Source organism: Pollachius pollachius (genome assembly GCF_949987615.1).
Source record: "Pollachius pollachius genome assembly, chromosome: 15".
Lineage (NCBI taxonomy): Eukaryota > Metazoa > Chordata > Actinopteri > Gadiformes > Gadidae > Pollachius > Pollachius pollachius.
The window spans coordinates 12,851,866-12,870,052 of NC_136948.1; the positions used below are offsets into that span (position 1 = coordinate 12,851,866).

General features: G+C 46.8%; 1 protein-coding gene across 2 annotated transcripts; it reads left to right on the forward strand.

The window, feature by feature from the left end:
• The first annotated feature begins 592 nt into the window (after positions 1–592).
• On the forward strand, positions 593–17,505 carry ift43 (intraflagellar transport 43 homolog (Chlamydomonas)). Of its 2 annotated transcripts, XM_079753076.1 has the most exons (10): positions 593–641; positions 1,705–1,803; positions 1,921–1,953; positions 5,237–5,307; positions 8,193–8,228; positions 9,025–9,071; positions 15,621–15,693; positions 16,460–16,535; positions 16,712–16,774; positions 17,278–17,505. In XM_079753076.1, the coding sequence occupies exons 1-10, from the start codon at positions 597–599 to the stop codon at positions 17,389–17,391; spliced, it is 657 nt and encodes a 218-aa protein (XP_079609202.1). In that variant the 5' UTR covers positions 593–596; the 3' UTR covers positions 17,392–17,505. The 2 variants fall into 2 exon arrangements, with proteins under 2 accessions (XP_079609202.1, XP_079609203.1); XM_079753077.1 differs by lacking the exon at positions 1,921–1,953.
• The last annotated feature ends 682 nt before the right edge of the window (positions 17,506–18,187 follow it).

Genomic DNA, 18,187 nt, shown 5'->3' on the forward strand with positions numbered 1-18,187 from the left:
CAACAGAAAGCCTAATGTGATTGCAATAGGACCTTTGCTCTTATTATAATTAAATTATTTCCTTCAAATTGTTATTACATTTTTTTAAAGAAGTTGATATTTCACGGAATAAAATAAAATGTGTTTAGAATGAATACTCAACGAATGAGGCATTTAATCCGAATACACATGTCAGAAATAAAATTGCATCATCGTGGTATTGTCAGAACATAGTATGAAATGACAGGACTACGCTGTCACAAGCAGGATATGTATCTAGGAATCTTCCTGCTGCTTTGCCTCCTTATCATCCGTCTCATACCAGACTTCTGGTTAAAAGATGCTCTATAGCAGCACCTTGTGGAGGCAAAAACCAGAGCAAACCTGTACCGATCATATCAGCACTGTGGTTCTTAAAGGCTTTTAAAACAATGTTTACAAAATTGTTTGCGCAGTTTTGGAGTTGTTTAATTAATGATGGAAATAAACTATCTATTTTTGTTTGCTCATGAATCGCCGAACGTGCCTCTCCTCCTGATTGGCGTAACTATGGATACCGTTGCTATGTGACGCTTGTTCCTCCAGGAAGACGCTAGTTCGCTAGCTCGCAGGACAACATGGAAGACACTTTTCAGCTAGGAGACAATGGAGTTGTGAAAAGTGTGAGTTCTGCAGACTCATGTCATAGTTCGCCGCACTGTTGGTTCTTCTTGCTTCTAGTTCGCTTTAGTCTTTTAAATGATACCCACGACATGTTGGCCGTGTTATGCTAGCTGCTAACCATAGCCTAGGTTGCTATGCAAGTTAGGCTAAGTGCAAGAATGCTAATGACAGAAACACCAAAGCTACCTTTCTTCCGTTTGCATTCTTGGAGGGAGGCACTTTATCACCGTTCTTATTTAAATGAACGCCGACTGTGCTTGTTGACCACCTTCGATACCGTTGTTATATAACCTATATAATGTGCTTGTGTGTAGTACTGTGAGGGCCTCACGTTACATGAAGAAGCTGAGACAAGGCACTGTGGTCCAGATATCTCATCTCACTGTTGTTCTGTAACCCATGTGCTTGTGTGTAGTGCTTGTGTGTCGTTTGTGTGTGTAGTGTTTGTGTGTAGAGACGTGATGGCCTCACGTTAAATCAAGAAGCAGAAGAGTGACGTCACTGCTTTGCGTTTTTCCTCTAGCTGCGGATGGGGTCAGCTGGGCAGGGGGCACTAACAAAACAACGCGTCTAAAACTCATTATCTAACAGGTTTCTCTCAGGTTATTACTTATTGCGTTCTGCTACATGTAGTAACAACAAATGTATATGAATGCAATGGCGTTATATTTTATATTCTGAAAATGAGCCGCATCCATCACCAAGTTAGTCCTGTGTAGGGCAGTATATATATGTTTAAAGTTTACTGCCGTCTTTATGCTAATAAATGGCTTCTTTGATCCCTTCTACATTTTACTAAATGAAGGATTTACTTTAAATTGAGTTATTGCTTACAGAAATGAATCAATGAAGTGCTATAACAAAACACATTTTCTTTTACGTTTGAATATTCCCTTTGCTGTTCAATAAATCTAAATAGCAAATGTTATGTTTGCTTGTGATTGCTTCTTGGGACTCGACTAGAATAATATGTGTTTTCTTTGAGTTGAGTTGTACCTAGTTGCTAAGTTATAACCAAGCCACTGTTTGTGTTGTTTCTCCCATCTTGGTGAATTCCTTCAGGTTGCGAAGACAGGCCGCAGGGCCCGGCAAGCCGCAGAGCAAACCCCCCTCGATGAGTCCCGTCCCCTCCGAAAGTCCTCCTCCACCTCTGCTGGAGAGGTAGGCGGTCACACCTTCATTGGTGGATCAGTGTCATGTGACTTGTGGTCAAGATTTCACTTCATAGTTAACAGTAATCACGTCTGATTTTGCTTTTCTTCCATGCATGGTTTCAAGGACGAGGAGGATGTAGGTAGCGTGAGTGAAACGGTGAATTGTAGCTTGAATTGTCTTTCTAGAGCTTCAGATAATGGCTTTATACCATCGACAACATGTCAGAGCATTCCACTCCTTTCTTGTTTTTATTTTTCGGCCCGCTGATATTCAGACTTCTTTTAAATGCTTCTCAAATTTCAAGATGAATTTTCTATATTGCTTAATCTACTCCGTAGGTCTCTACCTGGCTATTGATGGTATAAAGTTACAAAGCAGTAGTCATGGTGTTTGCTACCTTCTTCAGAAGGAATCCTCTTCATGATCTTCACACTAAGCCTCTTCAAAGTCGTCCTATTGTGTATTGTGTATGTGTCCAAATGTAATACCAGGAGACCAATTCTTACTGCATACTTAGGCTTGGCTTGTCAACCTATTGAACTCCGATGAAGTCTCAGCCCATGTATAGTCCTAAAATAGTGCCCAGCTATCCTAATCTAGATATGGGCAGAAGCCCTTGTGTTGTAAAAAAACTATTCATAAACTCACTGCCATGCCTCTGTGTCGGCTGGTATAGCAGAGCAGCATTGTTCCTGCCGCCAAATCATGGTAGCCATGTGACGGCTTAATAAAGTACAAGGAAATGCCTTCTGTCCATGTGCCCTTAAGTCATTTCTGTTCTATTACAAGATGCCCTGCCAACAATGTATTGGTTAAGTATTATGATAGACGTACAATGTCTCGCCCTTTGTAGCTTATTGTATGTAACTGTGAACCATAGTTACAGCCCTGATGCTTTGGACCAAACTAAAGTTTAGACATGGTTACATCAAATACCATTGTGGCTTCCTGCGACAGTATAGAGCCCTTCCGGTGATTGGCGCTCAGAGAAACTCCACGTCAGATGGGGGCGCTGACAGTTCCCCCAAACACATTTCTTTAACCTAATGCAGACAAATTGGCAAACAAAACCGCCTTTTTTTTTGCTTCCATAATTGGTAAGTCATCACGAAATTCTCTCACATGAGTGAAGGCATTAAACTACCTCACGACGTTCCCTCCCTGCCCCACGCTGGCATACTGCGAGCCAGCCAACATTCCCGAAGCAAGAAGAATGAATTCCAGCAATACTTGGGCTGTGTGCTAACGTTCCCAAATTAGGCCAACTTCCCTAATGTAAGAACAGTATTCCCGCGCCCTCTCTGACCCGCTGCAATACATGCAATACATTTTTCGAGAATGTCGTGGGATTTGGGGAAGTTTATTTGTAAACTTCGTTCATCAGTGCGGGCCCTCTAAAATACCCAACTGATTGGCCACATTCTTGACATCCTTTCATGACAGAAAGAACGACCGGCTAAATTGTTTTCATTTGTTTCGTAGGGTTCAACAACCGCAAATGTCTGTCCCCAGAGAGATTGTCGGAGGATCCAAAATTAGGGAAGAGGAAGGCTGAGCTAATTGCTCGAGCATCCGATTCCAATTCACCAGGGCTATTTATTATCATATTTGGGCATGGAGTGTATTGGCCACATCATCCTTGTTGATCTGGATACTCTGCATACCACAACATTCTGACTAATTGATCAATGTGATAATTTATTCTGCTACTAAAAGCCGTACTACGCAAATGTTTCTTTACGTTCGAAGAACTGTTTCTACAGTTGCCTGGTGATATTATATTGATTTATTCACAGTCTTGGTCAGCAATTCAAATGAATTAAACCGCTTTAATTAAACATTATAGCCTAATAGGTTCACTTCAAAGTGAGCCATCAATTAGGCATCGATGTAAATTACTATGCTATTGTACAGGTTTGTTAAGTACCCTTTGCATAACACTCTACAGGTTTCTTCTTTAATTCCCCCCTATTGCGTTTTTCAAGATTTAATTACTAATTGCTTGAATTTGTGGATTTATCACGTCTTGGCTGTTCGGTTCAGCAGCAACATGCAAGCAATCCAGTAGAGTAGACCTCCTCTCGGCCTGTCCCACTCGCTTCCTCCTGACATTCAGATTTATAAATGAGTTTAGTGAAGGGGCTAGCCATGAGAGATGATTTCCTATTTCATGTTGAACGAAAGAAAATCTTTCTGGCCACTTTGTCCTCCACAGACCCAATTTGGAAATGAGAAATGTTGTGCTCGCTGCTAATGCGTTTGTCCAGCGCCCGCCCCGAGCATGCTCTGTGGAATTCATTCATTCAAGTCGCGTTCTGCGAACCCAGCCCGCCCCTAGACCGCCATGCAAACTCAATGGACTATTTCCAGTGCTATGTCGGAATCAAAGAATGAGGAGAGGAGGGCTCTTTCGCTTGTTGTTCTTGTTGCAGAGCTATTTTAGGTCAAACTCTGCAGCCCCCCTTCACCGTTGTTTGTGTGACAGTTCCCACACTCTTTCTCCCCATGTGTGCGTGCGCTGAGATTGAGTAGCATTGAAAACCACAATAAACAACACAATGGTCTCCATATAGCCCCGACTGTGGAGCTGCACTCACCAGCCAGCAGTGTTTGTGTAACTGATGTTCTGTATTGTAAGTATGCAACAATGGGTTGTGAACCCTTTGTATATTAGTGAAGTAAAAGTTTAACTCTATCGACCGAGTACAATGTCTTAATTATCTGAGGGAGGCTGAAGCTCAATTTCCATCCTTGCACACGGTTGTGCATCAGACTTATGAGAAAGCCAACCTGGGTGGGCTAAGTTTTGAACCTTTTGTACTCTGTGTCCTTTTTGTTTATAAATCAATCATTTAAAACAAATCCTTTTATACAGTTTGTGTGCTGGAGTGGGTGTGTGTGCTTGATGTGATTCTTTACCCTTGCAATATGAAATCTTAAGTTCTCCTTTTGAAGTAGCACTGTGTACAACTCTTAGTTTATTCAATGATTCACTTTGAATTCAGCTCTCGTTCAGCTCAGGCTAACCAGAACAGACTGATCCTAAGCCAGAGGTCAGAATTGACATTACCTATCAGAGCTGGGCGCGTATGTATGATTATTTATGAAGTTGTATTATAAATAATACATCTAAATATACGCCGGGGGCATAATTAAGCCCCTAACCCAGGCAGTGTTGAAGCCACAACCCACCAGTGGAGCTTCACAAGACCATAGCATCATTTACCTCTGCATACACAACTAACCAGATCCAGGACGGATGTCCTCATGCAACTAATACATTTCACATCATTCATGTGTCATCATGTCGACTATTCCTCTTCCTGTCCGACGTCATTCGACACGTTACACAGTGCTCCTTTAAAGAAAACTCTGGGACCGTCAATGCTGTAGCTGGACATGAGTATGGTTGTTTCATAATGCTGGTCCTTCCTTCCAGGCGGGCCCTCCGAAGTCCGTCCGCAGGCAGGGTGGCTGGGCCGAGGACAGCTCTGGAGCCGGTTCTGCCAAGTGAGTCTGGATCCCTTTGATGAAAAACCAATTTGATCCTTTTGTGGTATCGTGTTTGCTTCGGGTTAGGTATTACTCAGAGAGTGGTCAATGTTCAACACGTGGTTTATTCAGAGACACAAGGTAAAAAAGCGTGTGTTCTGGAGGTGGTTCACGAAGCATCTCTCGATCTCTCGAGGTAAGAATTCAGTTTATATTAGAAGTGAGCGGAATGGTCATAAACCACACCTACGGGTTTTAATTTACCCAGGTAAGCCTTGGGCCTGTCTTGGCTTGGGCGGCATGTTTGTAGTGTCTTACTGATCTTCAAACTCATAGGACTGTATATGGTGTTGTGTTGGCCACTATGTGTAGAGGAAGCTATTCATAACTTGTGTACGCTCTACAAATGTATTGTCCAATGATGTAATGATGTTCGCTTGAATCATGTGTTCTAAATAAAGCATAGACTAAAATAATTTACATCATCTTACCCCTTCGCTTGCACCCAGGTTTGTCAGGCGAAAGGCAGGCAAAACAAACCCAAAAAAATGCGGGAATGCCACGGCGGCTGCAGTGTTATGTGTTATTAACGGACCCTCCAATGAGCTTATTTATCAGTGCATATTTGGCAGTGGCGGCGCGGCGAATCAACAAGGTTAGGGGGAGCCTGTCCGAGCAGGCCGCCCGTCATTCGTCTTCATCGGAGGGGGAGCGGGTAATTGACATGGTTAATGCATCAGCCACAGGAGGGCACTGTTAGTCAGCGAGCTACTTCATCACCAGGGGCCCGAGCCACTTAATCAACTCCTGTACCGCCGCTGTCCGCTCTCCTCCAGGCAGGAGAGGAGCCCGACGCGCAGCCTTCCTACCATATACAGAGGGAGAGCCTCTTTGGGATTTGCATAACAAATATCGGGAGTGGTTGACTAAAACCTGCTGTTTTGTTTTTTTTTTCAGTCCAAAAATGATTAAATAGCATGTGGGGAAAAGCTACAGCAATTTTTTTGATTTCTGTACTGTACTGCTTTCCACTTACTCCTTCCACTCCATGTCTTGTAAAACCTCATATTCTACGGTATTCTGCATAAAACCCGCAGTATTCTGCAGTTTCCTGCACTTCCAGCATTGGGGGGGGGGTGGGGGTGAGGAGAGAGAGAGAGAGCTCAATAGGTCTTGGTTTTCTACCAGTGAAGGTCAGGGAGTCGCTCACCCTGCGTTCGTGTCACCCCGACGTGATTCCTCTGCTCAGGGAGATTGAAGTGCAGGAAGTGTTAAACAAAGTTTTTTTTCTATCCATGCATTGATCCTCTGTAAAACAAAGTAAGTAATGGCCCCCACCGGAGCAGACAAGGTCCCTCTCCTCAATGTCACCCCTCGTGCTCAATCAGGCCAACCCTCCTTGCTCCTAATCCTGGCGCCGAAATCCCCGGATTTGTCGATCTATCACTCCTAATTGACACTAAATGATCTGTCGGTTTATTGATGAACCTTTGAAGCCGGGTTGTCACAATATATTTTATCCCTACCAACTTTTCTTTTTTTCCTTCACCCAGACAGTTTTCGCCGTGTCTGTCGCCTCAGCGTACATGAGTCTTCATCAAGGCAGCGCTAATGTTCCTTTAAGTGCCGTCACCCTCCGCCCCCTAGCCAAGACACCGGGCCAAGGGCGGCTGCAGGTGGCCCACGCCACCCTCCCGGTGGGACGCTACGAGCGCGTTGTTATAGGCCTAAAGCGAGGACAAGAGAGGAGGATTGGGTTGTTTTTTGTTTTTTGTTTTTGTCGATTCTCACATTTTCTTGGTAAAGGAAAATGTAAAATACATCCATGAATTTTTGGCGATTTAGATCTGGGAATTTTGATCAATGAAATGCTCTTGGGCAGGGATGTTGTCCTGCGTTCCAACCAAGGGCGTAGGAACCGGGGGGGATGGAGGGGACGTGTCCCCTCAAATATCGGAGACAGGCGCATTTGTCCCACCTAAGAATTATACCGGATCTGTCAGGTTTTCGATATGTGTCCCCCCCAATGTTAAACTCATTCCTACGCCCCTGGTTCCAACCCAGACACGACGAGACGATTTGAAACCCGAGATCTTAATTTATAATGTAAAACTTGAATGGCTCTATCAGCTTGCATTTTGGTAGCTTATCTTCATCTAAAGTATGTATACAAATGTTGAGCTTAAAGAAGAAAATATGAACTGTTCGATATAGTTTACCTTTAATACCAGTAGGGGGCAGTAGCTAACCAGGAGAGTAATCAGAATAAATATATCCCAATATATATAAAAGGAATGAAAGAATTAGAAAGAGGCTAGGGTGTTGACCTGACAACCACACTCATCAATAAATTTATTTATTAAAGCTTCTTATGATTTTAATTGGTACATTTTCAGTAATACGTAACGCTATTTAAATGAACTGTTGGGTGCTGCCTCGTTTGTTTCTTCTTTGATTTAAATTAAATGATGTGGACATTTCGTTTTGGGGAACTCGTGTTTTATTTAACAAAACAAACCAACAACAGAAAATGAAGCGATGTCAAAGGGCGAAAAGGCAATTATTTGGGGCTGGGTTTTCCTCAGTCAAGCTGGCCAGTGCACATAGAGAGAGGTCTGAAGATAGCAGTGTGGGGTGGCTACTAGATGGGGTAGAGACATATGAAGAGGATTCAACCATATAAACTCTATACATTACTGTGCCCTACCCTACCCTGAGCAGTATTGTTAATAAAATAAAGAAGCTGTTGTTGAGTTTTAAAACAATGTGGGGGGTTGTCATTCTCCAAATTATTTTACACATCAGCGTTTCTTTTTCCTGGAGGTGTGGTTTTTGATTCCTGATTAATCAGACGTTTCGGTTTGGTTTTATTGATGTTTGTCTATTAATTGTCATCACTCCAGATCCTCCAGAAGACCAGCGTTGGAGGACCAGGAGGAGTGAGTAGCTCCCATGTGTCTTTATCATCCCAGAGAACCGCTGATTGGATGGAATGCTGGATTTAGTTTCCGCGCGGGATGGAATAATTACTTAATTTGTGTGTTTCTTTGTTCGTCGTTTCGTTGTTTCCCCTGTCGCCGTAAAGTGCAAATTGGGGGGCAGTACTCTAAAAATCGTCCTTGGTTACAACTAATCCTCGCCTTCCAAGAAAAATCACTTAACATGATTAAAAAACAAGGGGGAAAAAAACACAACAGCACAAGCGTGACTGACTTGTCACCACTTTCATTGCTGTTGGGAGCCAACTCCTAATTTTCATGCATTTTTTTTCATTTCACTCCCTGCTGTCATTGGGGGCACTGGAGTACATATCTCTGGAAGTAGAGGCTGGGGTGCTTTAGAGGACATGGTGGTCTGTGTATCGCACCAAACAAGCTTCACACACATTTTGCTGCTGTCCTATTCAGTAAAAGTCCCTCAGATGTACCCAACTTCCTCCTATCACATTGCGTGATTGCAAAGCTTTGTATTTATTTAATACATTATTCTTGATCCATTCTGAAACAAACAAAGGTGATCACAACCTGTCCAACACAGAGTCCCATAGCAGCGTAGTGAGGGACAGGCAAGTGTCATTCAGCCTTTCACCAGCCTTTCACAAGCCTTCTCCCCGTCTCGTGACATGAGAGAGAAGAGGGATGATCAGCAGGGATGGCAGCCCTTTCTATTTTTGGTGGGATTCAATTTATGGAATGTTTGAATTAACACACACTTTAAAACTTCCTGTGTCCATAGCCGACGCCTGCAGCCACAGACCCCCCACGGCTCGGACGACGAAGGAGGTGAGAGCCCGCTGCCTGTGTCTGCTCGGGGGAAGGAGGTGGAAGCCTCTGGTCCCCCACAGTCCTGCTTTAGTCTGCTGGGACTCAAGCAGCGGCCTCACATCACTGCTACGAAAGGCTCTCTGAAGCCTTTCCTCTCTGGTCACCTGGTCCTTTTGTTTAAATGTTAACATTTTATTAGGTCTTAATTTAGAATCGCAAAAACGCTAAGAGGTTGGTTAATAACATTGGCAGAACAACGAAAGATGTAAGCACATTTTGATTGATATTAATAGTTTGTGTGTGGTGTGTGTGTGTGTGTGTAATTGATGACTTATTCGTAGGCGTACCCGAGTCCACAGAAAACCCTGCAGTAATAAGAAGGCAAAATCTCTGGTTGTACCCTGGGCTCTTTCCACCTCGACATTGACACAGTGACCACTAGCCACTAACACACATTTACAGACACACATTTACACACATACATTTACACACACACACCGACACAAACACGTTTACACACACAATTCGGCACAGACATCTACACACACACACACACACTGACACACCCACATTAACACACGCTTTAGCCTGAGCACTGCTCTCCCCGGGGGGGCCCCCTCAGGGCCCCGACTCTCCGCACCACAAACAATGTCGGGAGGGAGAGGAGGGGGTCGTTCCAACAAAGCGTTGCTGGGGATAATTGTTCTGTTCTCCGGCCAGCCGCGGCCGGGGAAATAAGAGAGAGCGCAGCACACTGGCGGCCCAGTTCCCCTTGTTGAATGACCGGCAGTATATACATGTGATATACATGAGACACTGAATAACGTTATTGTTGAAAGACTGGCGGTATATACATGTGATATACATGAGACACTGAATAACGTTATTGTTGAAAGACTGGCGGTATATACATGTGATATACATGAGACACTGAATAACGTTATTGTTGAAAGACTGGCGGTATATACATGTGATATACATGAGACACTGAATAACGTTATTGTTGAAAGACTGGCGGTATATACATGTGATATACATGAGACACTGAATAACGTTATTGTTGAAAGACCGGCGGTATATACATGTGATATACATGACACACTGAATAACGTTATTGTTGAAAGACTGGCGGTATATACATGTGATATACATGAGACACTGAATAACGTTATTGTTGAAAGACTGGCGGTATATACATGTGATATACATGAGACACTGAATAACGTTATTGTTGAAAGACCGGCGGTATATACATGTGATATACATGAGACACTGAATAACGTTATTGTTGAAAGACTGGCGGTATATACATGTGATATACATGAGACACTGAATAACGTTATTGTTGAAAGACTGGCGGTATATACATGTGATATACATGAGACACTGAATAACGTTATTGTTGAAAGACCGGCGGTATATACATGTGATATACATGAGACACTGAATAACGTTATTGTTGAAAGACTGGCGGTATATACATGAGACACAGAATAACGTTATTGTTGAAAGACTGGCGGTATATACATGTGATATACATGAGACACTGAATAACGTTATTGTTGAATGACCGGCGGTATATACATGTGATATACATGAGACACTGAATAACGTTATTGTTGAAAGACTGGCGGTATATACATGAGACACAGAATAACGTTATTGTTGAAAGACTGGCGGTATATACATGTGATATACATGAGACACTGAATAACGTTATTGTTGAATGACCGGCGGTATATACATGTGATATACATGAGACACTGAATAACGTTATTGTTGAAAGACCGGCGGTATATACATGTGATATACATGAGACACTGAATAACGTTATTGTTGAAAGACTGGCGGTATATACATGTGATATACATGAGACACTGAATAACGTTATTGTTAAAAGACCGGCGGTATATACATATGATATACATGAGACACCGTACATGTATACATTATTGCAAGCCCTACAGTATGTACCATATGCAAGATATGCCTTACTCAATTATGATGACATTTAACAGCATTGCTCAGAGATGAGTCTCAATGTACATTTGAAGTTACACAACAACATGTTAATATTCTGGGATGGACTTTGAACAATTCAATATTTACTAATTATAGGCTACTCAAATTTAATTTATATGTCAGTATTATTAGTATAGATTGTGAGTATTTAATATAAATTCATATAAGGTTAATAAGGATGCAATAATTCATTACAACAGTGTGGTGTTGAGTGGAATCCAAAACGAGAAAGATCTTTCCGTTTTTCCTAAATGAGAAGCTCTGTCTCTCGCTCGATCCTCATACACATTTCCTTTTTTGATTCTCAATGAAATCCTCACGGGAGTCATTTCGCCACATACTCCCCGTTTTGTTCCTCTCTGTTAATATCACAGATATATTGTAAAAAAAAATCTTGGCTGTGAAAACTGTGTGGTGGTGTGCGCTGGTTGAATGGACCAGTCCACCGGCGTGGCGCGGCCCTCTCCCAGTCCCCGCCGCTGGGGAGATTATTACTCTGTGGAGGGAGACCTCTTAATACAGACCTGGAGGCAGGGGCAGTGGAAATTACAGTGCTGAGGGTTAGTGAGATAGCCCCTGCGATCTTGATTGTGTCCCTACCCTTATCCCTTATGTCCACCGGCTACAAGCAGTGAGAGAGGGAGAGAGAGAGGGAGAGAGGGGGTGGAGAGAGATAGAGAGGTAGAGGGAGTTAGAGGGGGGGGAAGGCATGCCCTATCCCCTGCTTCCATCTCACCATGGGCTGGCCCCTCAGCCTCTGCTTCCCCTGTCACTTAAAATAGCAGCGCTATCACAAACACACTCATCTGTTTCTTGTCTCCCTCTCTCTTTCTTTTCCCCCCTTCTCCCTCTCCTCATCCGGGATCCGTAGCATGGAGTCCCATAAGGCTTCCAATTGGATTCTGTGACTAGGCAATCATTTGACGGATACCCATCCCCCACCCCCCCCTACTTGCTTAGATTACAGGAGCCCCGCTGATGTGGCAGGGCCCCCCCGCCCCCCATGTGCTGAAGAGAGGGAAAGAGGTAGAGTGAGACTGGGGCAGAGTGCTCACCGGGCCCGGGGAGTGTCGACATCCTCCAGCAAATTATCCCCGCCTGATATTTACATGCTCGGGCGAAGGGGGAAAGCGCAGCGCGGCGGCCGTGAACAAGGACACGCCCGGGCTGCTCGCCGCCTCACAGAGCAACCTTGATGGACGTCCAGCAGGTGACAAGGAGCCCTACCCCGCCCCCCCCCATGTCTCTTTCCTGATCAAGTTGCCCTTTGGAATCAGAAAAAAAACCCAAAGCAGCTTGTTTGGAGCGGGCCGTTGCCGCCCCTGCTGACCTGCGGTAATAGGGTGGATTTGAAGCTCATTTCAAAATGTTGTCCTCTTTTTTTTTTTTTTATTCTCTTCCACTTAATAATAGAGTTTGCATATAGAAGGCGGTGTGGACCCCGCTGCTTAACATTGAACCCTGATAGAATTGTGTTGATGGTGCATTATCGGCCAGAGCGGGCAGAGGAGGGGGGGAGACAGGGGGAGACAACCCAGGAAGCTATTTGCAAGGGGCTGGACGCGCGGCTTTTTGATGTCATTGCACTAAGACCATTAAATTTGATTGGGGGTCCGGGGGGGCCAGATTGTGCTGAACACGCTGCTTTGTAAATGAGAGGACAAAGTGTCACAGGGGCCCTCATGAATATGAAATACCCGTGCCTGCATTTATTTGGATATCAGAAACACAGATGAATCTTGTCAGCGGCTAAACGAGCATGGCATTTTTAATTTTGGGAAATTAGAAAAGGGGGGGGGGGACAAAAAAAGGGAAAGAAATAAGTTTGGGATCAGAGGATGAGGCTGGTGTTTGATTAAAGGACTGGTGAAGGCTTTCAACCAATCGCACTTCACAACAGAGTGTCCATCGGTCCAAAAAGCCCAGAAGGTTCATATTTGTCCTTTTTGAAAATTCTACAAAGTAGGGAAAACAAGTGGAAGAATCTCTCCTAAACTGTGGTTTATTTTTCGGAGGTATTTTGAAGGAATAGTAGATATTTTCCCACATCAGATGAGGGCTGCCTGTCTCCTCACCTCCATTTAGCAGCGCTATTGACTTTCCCCCCGGGCCACAGCACTGTGTTTAGAGATTACTGACAACCCTCCCCCTGAAGCCCTCTCTCCCCCCCCTCCCTCTCTGCCCCCCCCACCGTCTCCCCCCTCTTTTTCCTCTCTCCTCCACCCCCCTCCCTGTCCCCCTGTCACTGTCTCCCCCCTCTCTCTCTCTCTCTCTCCCCACCCCCTCCCTCTCTGCCCCCCCATCTCTGTCTCCCACCTCCTCTCTCGTCTCCCTCAGTCCCCCCTCTGTTTCTCTCCCCCTCTACCTCCTTTATCTCTCCTATACACTTTCTATACACAAAATCTTCCCCCTTTTCCCTGTCGTTCTCCTCCTCCTATCTATTCATCTCTCCCCTAACGTCTCCCTCTCCCCCTGTCTCTCTCTCCATGCTCGGCTGGGTTTCCAGGTGGATGTGCTTATGGGAGGACCTGATGTGGTGTAGAGGTGTTCTATCAGTGACGCTCGCTACAGCGATGTACAGGGATAGCGTCGCGTCTCACGTCACCGCGGTCGGATTCTCTGAGTGGAACAAAGGCCTTCCATTACCATTTTATTCATTGGTGGAAACAGCCTCGGTTTTTTACGAACCTCTGGTTTTCATTAAAACCATAGAGGTAATTATTCAGAGTAATTATTCAGCCAAAGAGCAAGGTTATTGCTCACGTGGACAACCTGTGCAGGGTTTCTAAACACATAAGCCCATTATGCCTCTGTTAATTATCCAACACTGAGCTCATCCCCTGATATCCCTCCATGCCGAGTTCATCCTCCACTCCAACCCACGTCGGAACGGGAAAACACCAAAGTTTTCCCTCCCTCTCCCATCCTTCTTGGACGGCGGATCTCTCCCCCTCCACCTCCCCTCCTCCTCCTCTCCTCCCCTCCTCCCCTCCTCCTCTCCTCTACTCCTCCCCTTCTCCTCTCTTCCTCCCCTACTGCCCTCCTCTCCCCTCCACTTCCTCCCCTCCCCCCTCCTCCTCTCCTCCCCTCCTCCCATCCTTATCTCTCTCTTCCTCCCCTTTTCCCTCCTCCCCTACCCCCCTCCTGTCCTGTTGCGTTTGGCCAATTAAAGCTGGACCCCACTGTTTGAGCCGCGGGCTGGCGGCCCCGGGCCCCGCCGCCCCTGCCAGGCGGCGCTGTGACTTCCGACCCCACACAGATGGGCCCAGGAGCGGGGAGTGGGGCGCTCCCGCTCGGGGCCGCACGTCGGGGCCCCCGGTACGAGTGGCAGAGCGGACACGGGGGTCGGCCCCGCTTGCCTCCGTGGGGTCCTGGGTGGTGGTGGTGGTGGTTGTGGTGGTGATGGTGGAGGTGGTGGTGGTGGTGGAGATGGTGGAGGAGGTGGTGGTGGTTGTGGTGGTGATGGTGGAGGTGGTGGTGGTGGTGGTGATGGTGGAGGTGGTGGTGGTGGTGGTGGTGATGGTGGAGGTGGTGGTGGTGGTGGTGATGGTGGAGGTGGTGGTGGTGGTGGTGATGGTGGAGGTGGAGGTGGTGGTGGTGATGCTGACAGGGCCAAAATGCTCGGATAGCAGGTGGAGGCCTGTGCTTTCTGGGGGGAGGCCCCTGGCCGATGCCCACCCCCATCCATCCATCCCCCCCCATATCACAGTGGGGGGGGACTGCCGCCCCCCCTCCTGAATATTCATGTCCTCATGGCTGTTGTGACAGGGCAGAGCTTATGAGGATGTGGCCATTCTGGAAGTGGGAGTGCAAGGAATGCAGTGCCAGTTTCTGTCCACATTTACACACACACACACACACACACACACACAGTAAGACACACATTTGTTTTATTTTCTGAATCACCCGACCACGTTTTCCTGCCCTAGTGCCCCCCGGAGACTTTAATGTGGAGAAGCAAGAATAGAACGGACTAACACATTTTAGGGCAGGTCTTTTGGTCTCTATGGTGCGACGTGTTGATCGTATGGTTGATCTTATGGGGTCTGTGAACCCCTGGTTTCAGATCCAAAAAAAATTTCAGATTGAAAAATGTCTCGTTTTGGGCTTAGAGTTCTAGGAAGGAGGGGTTGTCCCTATGCCAGCGTCGACCCACGTCCACCCTCGCAAACTTTTACGCATTTTTACTCAAGCTATTTCCGTCTTTGTGTTAGAGTGTGATAATATCCGTGCATGCAGTGATGTTGTGTATAAAAAGCACCACACACCATGGCGTTATACTGCAAGTATCAAAGAAGCTTCACCCTCTCGTGATCATCCACTGCTGCCCGGACGGAGCTCCACCCTCCTCGCTGCTGTCCGTTTGTCGAGCTGTGTCCGAAGCAGAGCAGAACTTCCACAAACTAGTTGGCTGAGACGAAACAGCTGTTTCCTCTTATTTTAGGACCATAGACAAAATAGCGTAGACAACTTTGTTGAAGCCCCTCCAAAAAAATAAAAGAGCCTTTGTGTCCCCCGCCCCTTTAACCTGCTCCTGTGTTGCAGACATCCCTGTGATCCCGGACCTGGATGAAGTCCAGGAGGAGGACCTCACCATGCAGGTGGCCGCTCCACCGAGGTAGGCCCAACGATGACCAACCGATCTCTCTCTCTCTCTCTCTCTCTCTCTCTCTCTCTCTGGCTGTGTGGCTGTCGGTCTCTCTCTCTCTGTCTCCTCCTGTATACGTACCTTTGGTGTGGTCACCGTACCCTGGGCCAATCTGCGCCCCTCTCTTCTGACGAGACAGTGCTAGGTTCAAGAGATTTCACTGCCTCACATATCTCAGTGTTCCCCGTTCCGCGCCACGCAGAGAAAACAGCCGGGGGCCGTGATTTATGAACGGTAGGGAACCGGGAACCTTTATGAACCGGGGGGTCCCTGTTTGATTTACAGGCCTCTGAGAGGCGTGCGGCCGCCCTCCTGCGCGCCGGCCACGGCGGGAGGGCCGTGACAGCGGCAGGAGGTTATTAGACCCGGTGTGCGCCCTCCGTGCGAGATAATATCCACATTGAACTCATTGCGGGGGCAATGTAGCGTGTAATACGCAGTAAGTAGGACTGGCATGCGCTGCTAGGCCCCGCCACCACGCCGGGAGCACACCCTCCTTTAATTTCCAAGGCACGGTTAAGCAGCTGGGTTTCAATTTGCGGCGGTTACCTCTTGGCACTGCTCGGCGTCCTCGCTCGCTCTCTCTCCCCCTTGTTCTCTCTTTCTCTCTTGAAATATCTTGTTCGTTCTCTTGTTCTCTCTCTCTCTCTCTCTCCCTGTCTCTGTCTCCATCTCCGGCCCTGTCTCCATCTCTATCTCCGTCCCTGCCTCCGTCTCCTTCTCTCTCTTTCTCCAGCGTCCAAGTGAACCGGGTGATGACCTACAGGGACCTGGACGATGACCTCAGGCACTACTCTCCCTTCCAGACCTTGGTGAGTCCACGTGTTCACGTTCCACATCCTTTTCCCCTCTCGTCTTGCCGGTCTTCCTCGTCAAGGTGATCCTGGTTCCGACGGTCAACGAACCCCCCCCCTCCCTGTCTGGGACCTCCAGTTTGTGCAGGCGTGCTTAAAGGAAAACCTGCACTTTGCTATCCCTCCCCCTGCAGGACGGGGAGATAGACCTGAAGCTGCTCACCAAGGTGCTGGCCCAGGAGCAAGAGGTGTGGGAGGTGAGTGGGTGCTTGGGGAGCGGAGGGGGGGTCCTTCAGTAAATATAGCCCCCGGGCCGACCCCCCGAGGAGAAGGCCTTCCAGCTGTTCCTGGGGCACCGGTGGGAGTCGGCTCGCACTGACTCCCAGGCAATCAAGATTTATGATGTGTACATTAAAGCCCTCTGCTCTCCTTCTGCCCCGCTCCTTTCTGCCCCTCGCTCTATCACTTCTCTCGCTGTCCTTTTCACTCTATCGCTCTCACCCGTCACCCCTCCTTGCACTGTCGGTTTCAATGTCTCTCTCTCTCTCGCTCCCCCATCACTCTCTCTCTATCCCTGTCCCTCTATTTCTCCCCGTCTTTGTCTCTCTCTTGCTCCCCTTATCTTTCGATTCTCCCTCTCCCCATGTCCCATCTCTGTATCCCTCTGTCGTTATATTCCTGTCTCTCTCTCTCTCTCTCTCTCTCTCTCTCTCTCTCTCTCTCTCTCTCTCTCTCTCTCTCTCTCTCCCTCTCTCTTCAGGAGGACGTGGGCTGGGACTGGCATCATCTGTTTACGGAGGTGTCCTCGGAGCTGCTGAGTGAATGGGATCAAGGAGAGAGTGAGGAGCAGGCGCCGCTGCCTGTGGTCAAGTGAGGAGGTGCAGCAGGAGCAGGGGGGCCCCTCGACCTCTGAGGAGCAGGAGGCCCCGGGGCCCCTGACCGGAGGGGGGAGGGGAAAAGAGGTGCTGACTTTGGTTTCACACGTTATGTTGTCGTTTTTTCCGATCTGTAATTTTTATATATTGTAACATATCTATTTATACTGTTATATAAATAAAGCTTAAAAATATGAGATTATGCTGCTACTGCCCTTGATTTCAGTGCTGTTTTTTTTAAGCAGTTCGGACAGAAATAGGAGAAACTTTCTGTCTTTAAAAGCCAATTGGAAAGAGCTGGCCCAGATAAAATAACGTTGTGTACCGCCGGCATGACCAACACCCTCATACAAGTCCAAGGTTGATAATGAGCTAAGCTGAAATCCAGTTAATTGTGTTCAAATTAACATTCCTCATCAAGGCCTACAACCTTATTGTTATTGACCGTGCCATTGACTTTATCTTGCAGCACTTCAACAGGAGCGCCCCCTTCTTCACTATTATCTCAAAAGCATTGAACACACTTCTTATTGACACCAAGGGGGATTAGCATACATTATACATTCGACTGGATAAGGAGGTATGGATCTGAAGTCTCTGGTCCAAGATGGCCTCTGGTGTCAGCCTAGCAGCCTCCTCAAAGTTAAAGTGCAACAAATTCCCCTATAAACTATGTTAAGTCACTTCACGTAGCCGGGGAGCCTGTAGCCCGAGTATCGACGCGCTCGTAACGCCGACACACTCCTGACACACGCGTGCCGTGTTTAGTTATCTTCCCTTCCTGTCCGCTTGTGC

Coding starts and splice junctions, on each gene's coding strand:
- ift43 (XM_079753076.1), top strand. CDS start 597: ATGGAAGACACTTTTCAGCTAGGAGACAATGGAGTTGTGAAAAGT. Junction 1,804..1,920: donor CCTCCACCTCTGCTGGAGAG/GTAGGCGGTCAC, acceptor CATGGTTTCAAG/GACGAGGAGGATGTAGGTAG. Junction 1,954..5,236: donor TAGGTAGCGTGAGTGAAACG/GTGAATTGTAGC, acceptor CCTTCCTTCCAG/GCGGGCCCTCCGAAGTCCGT.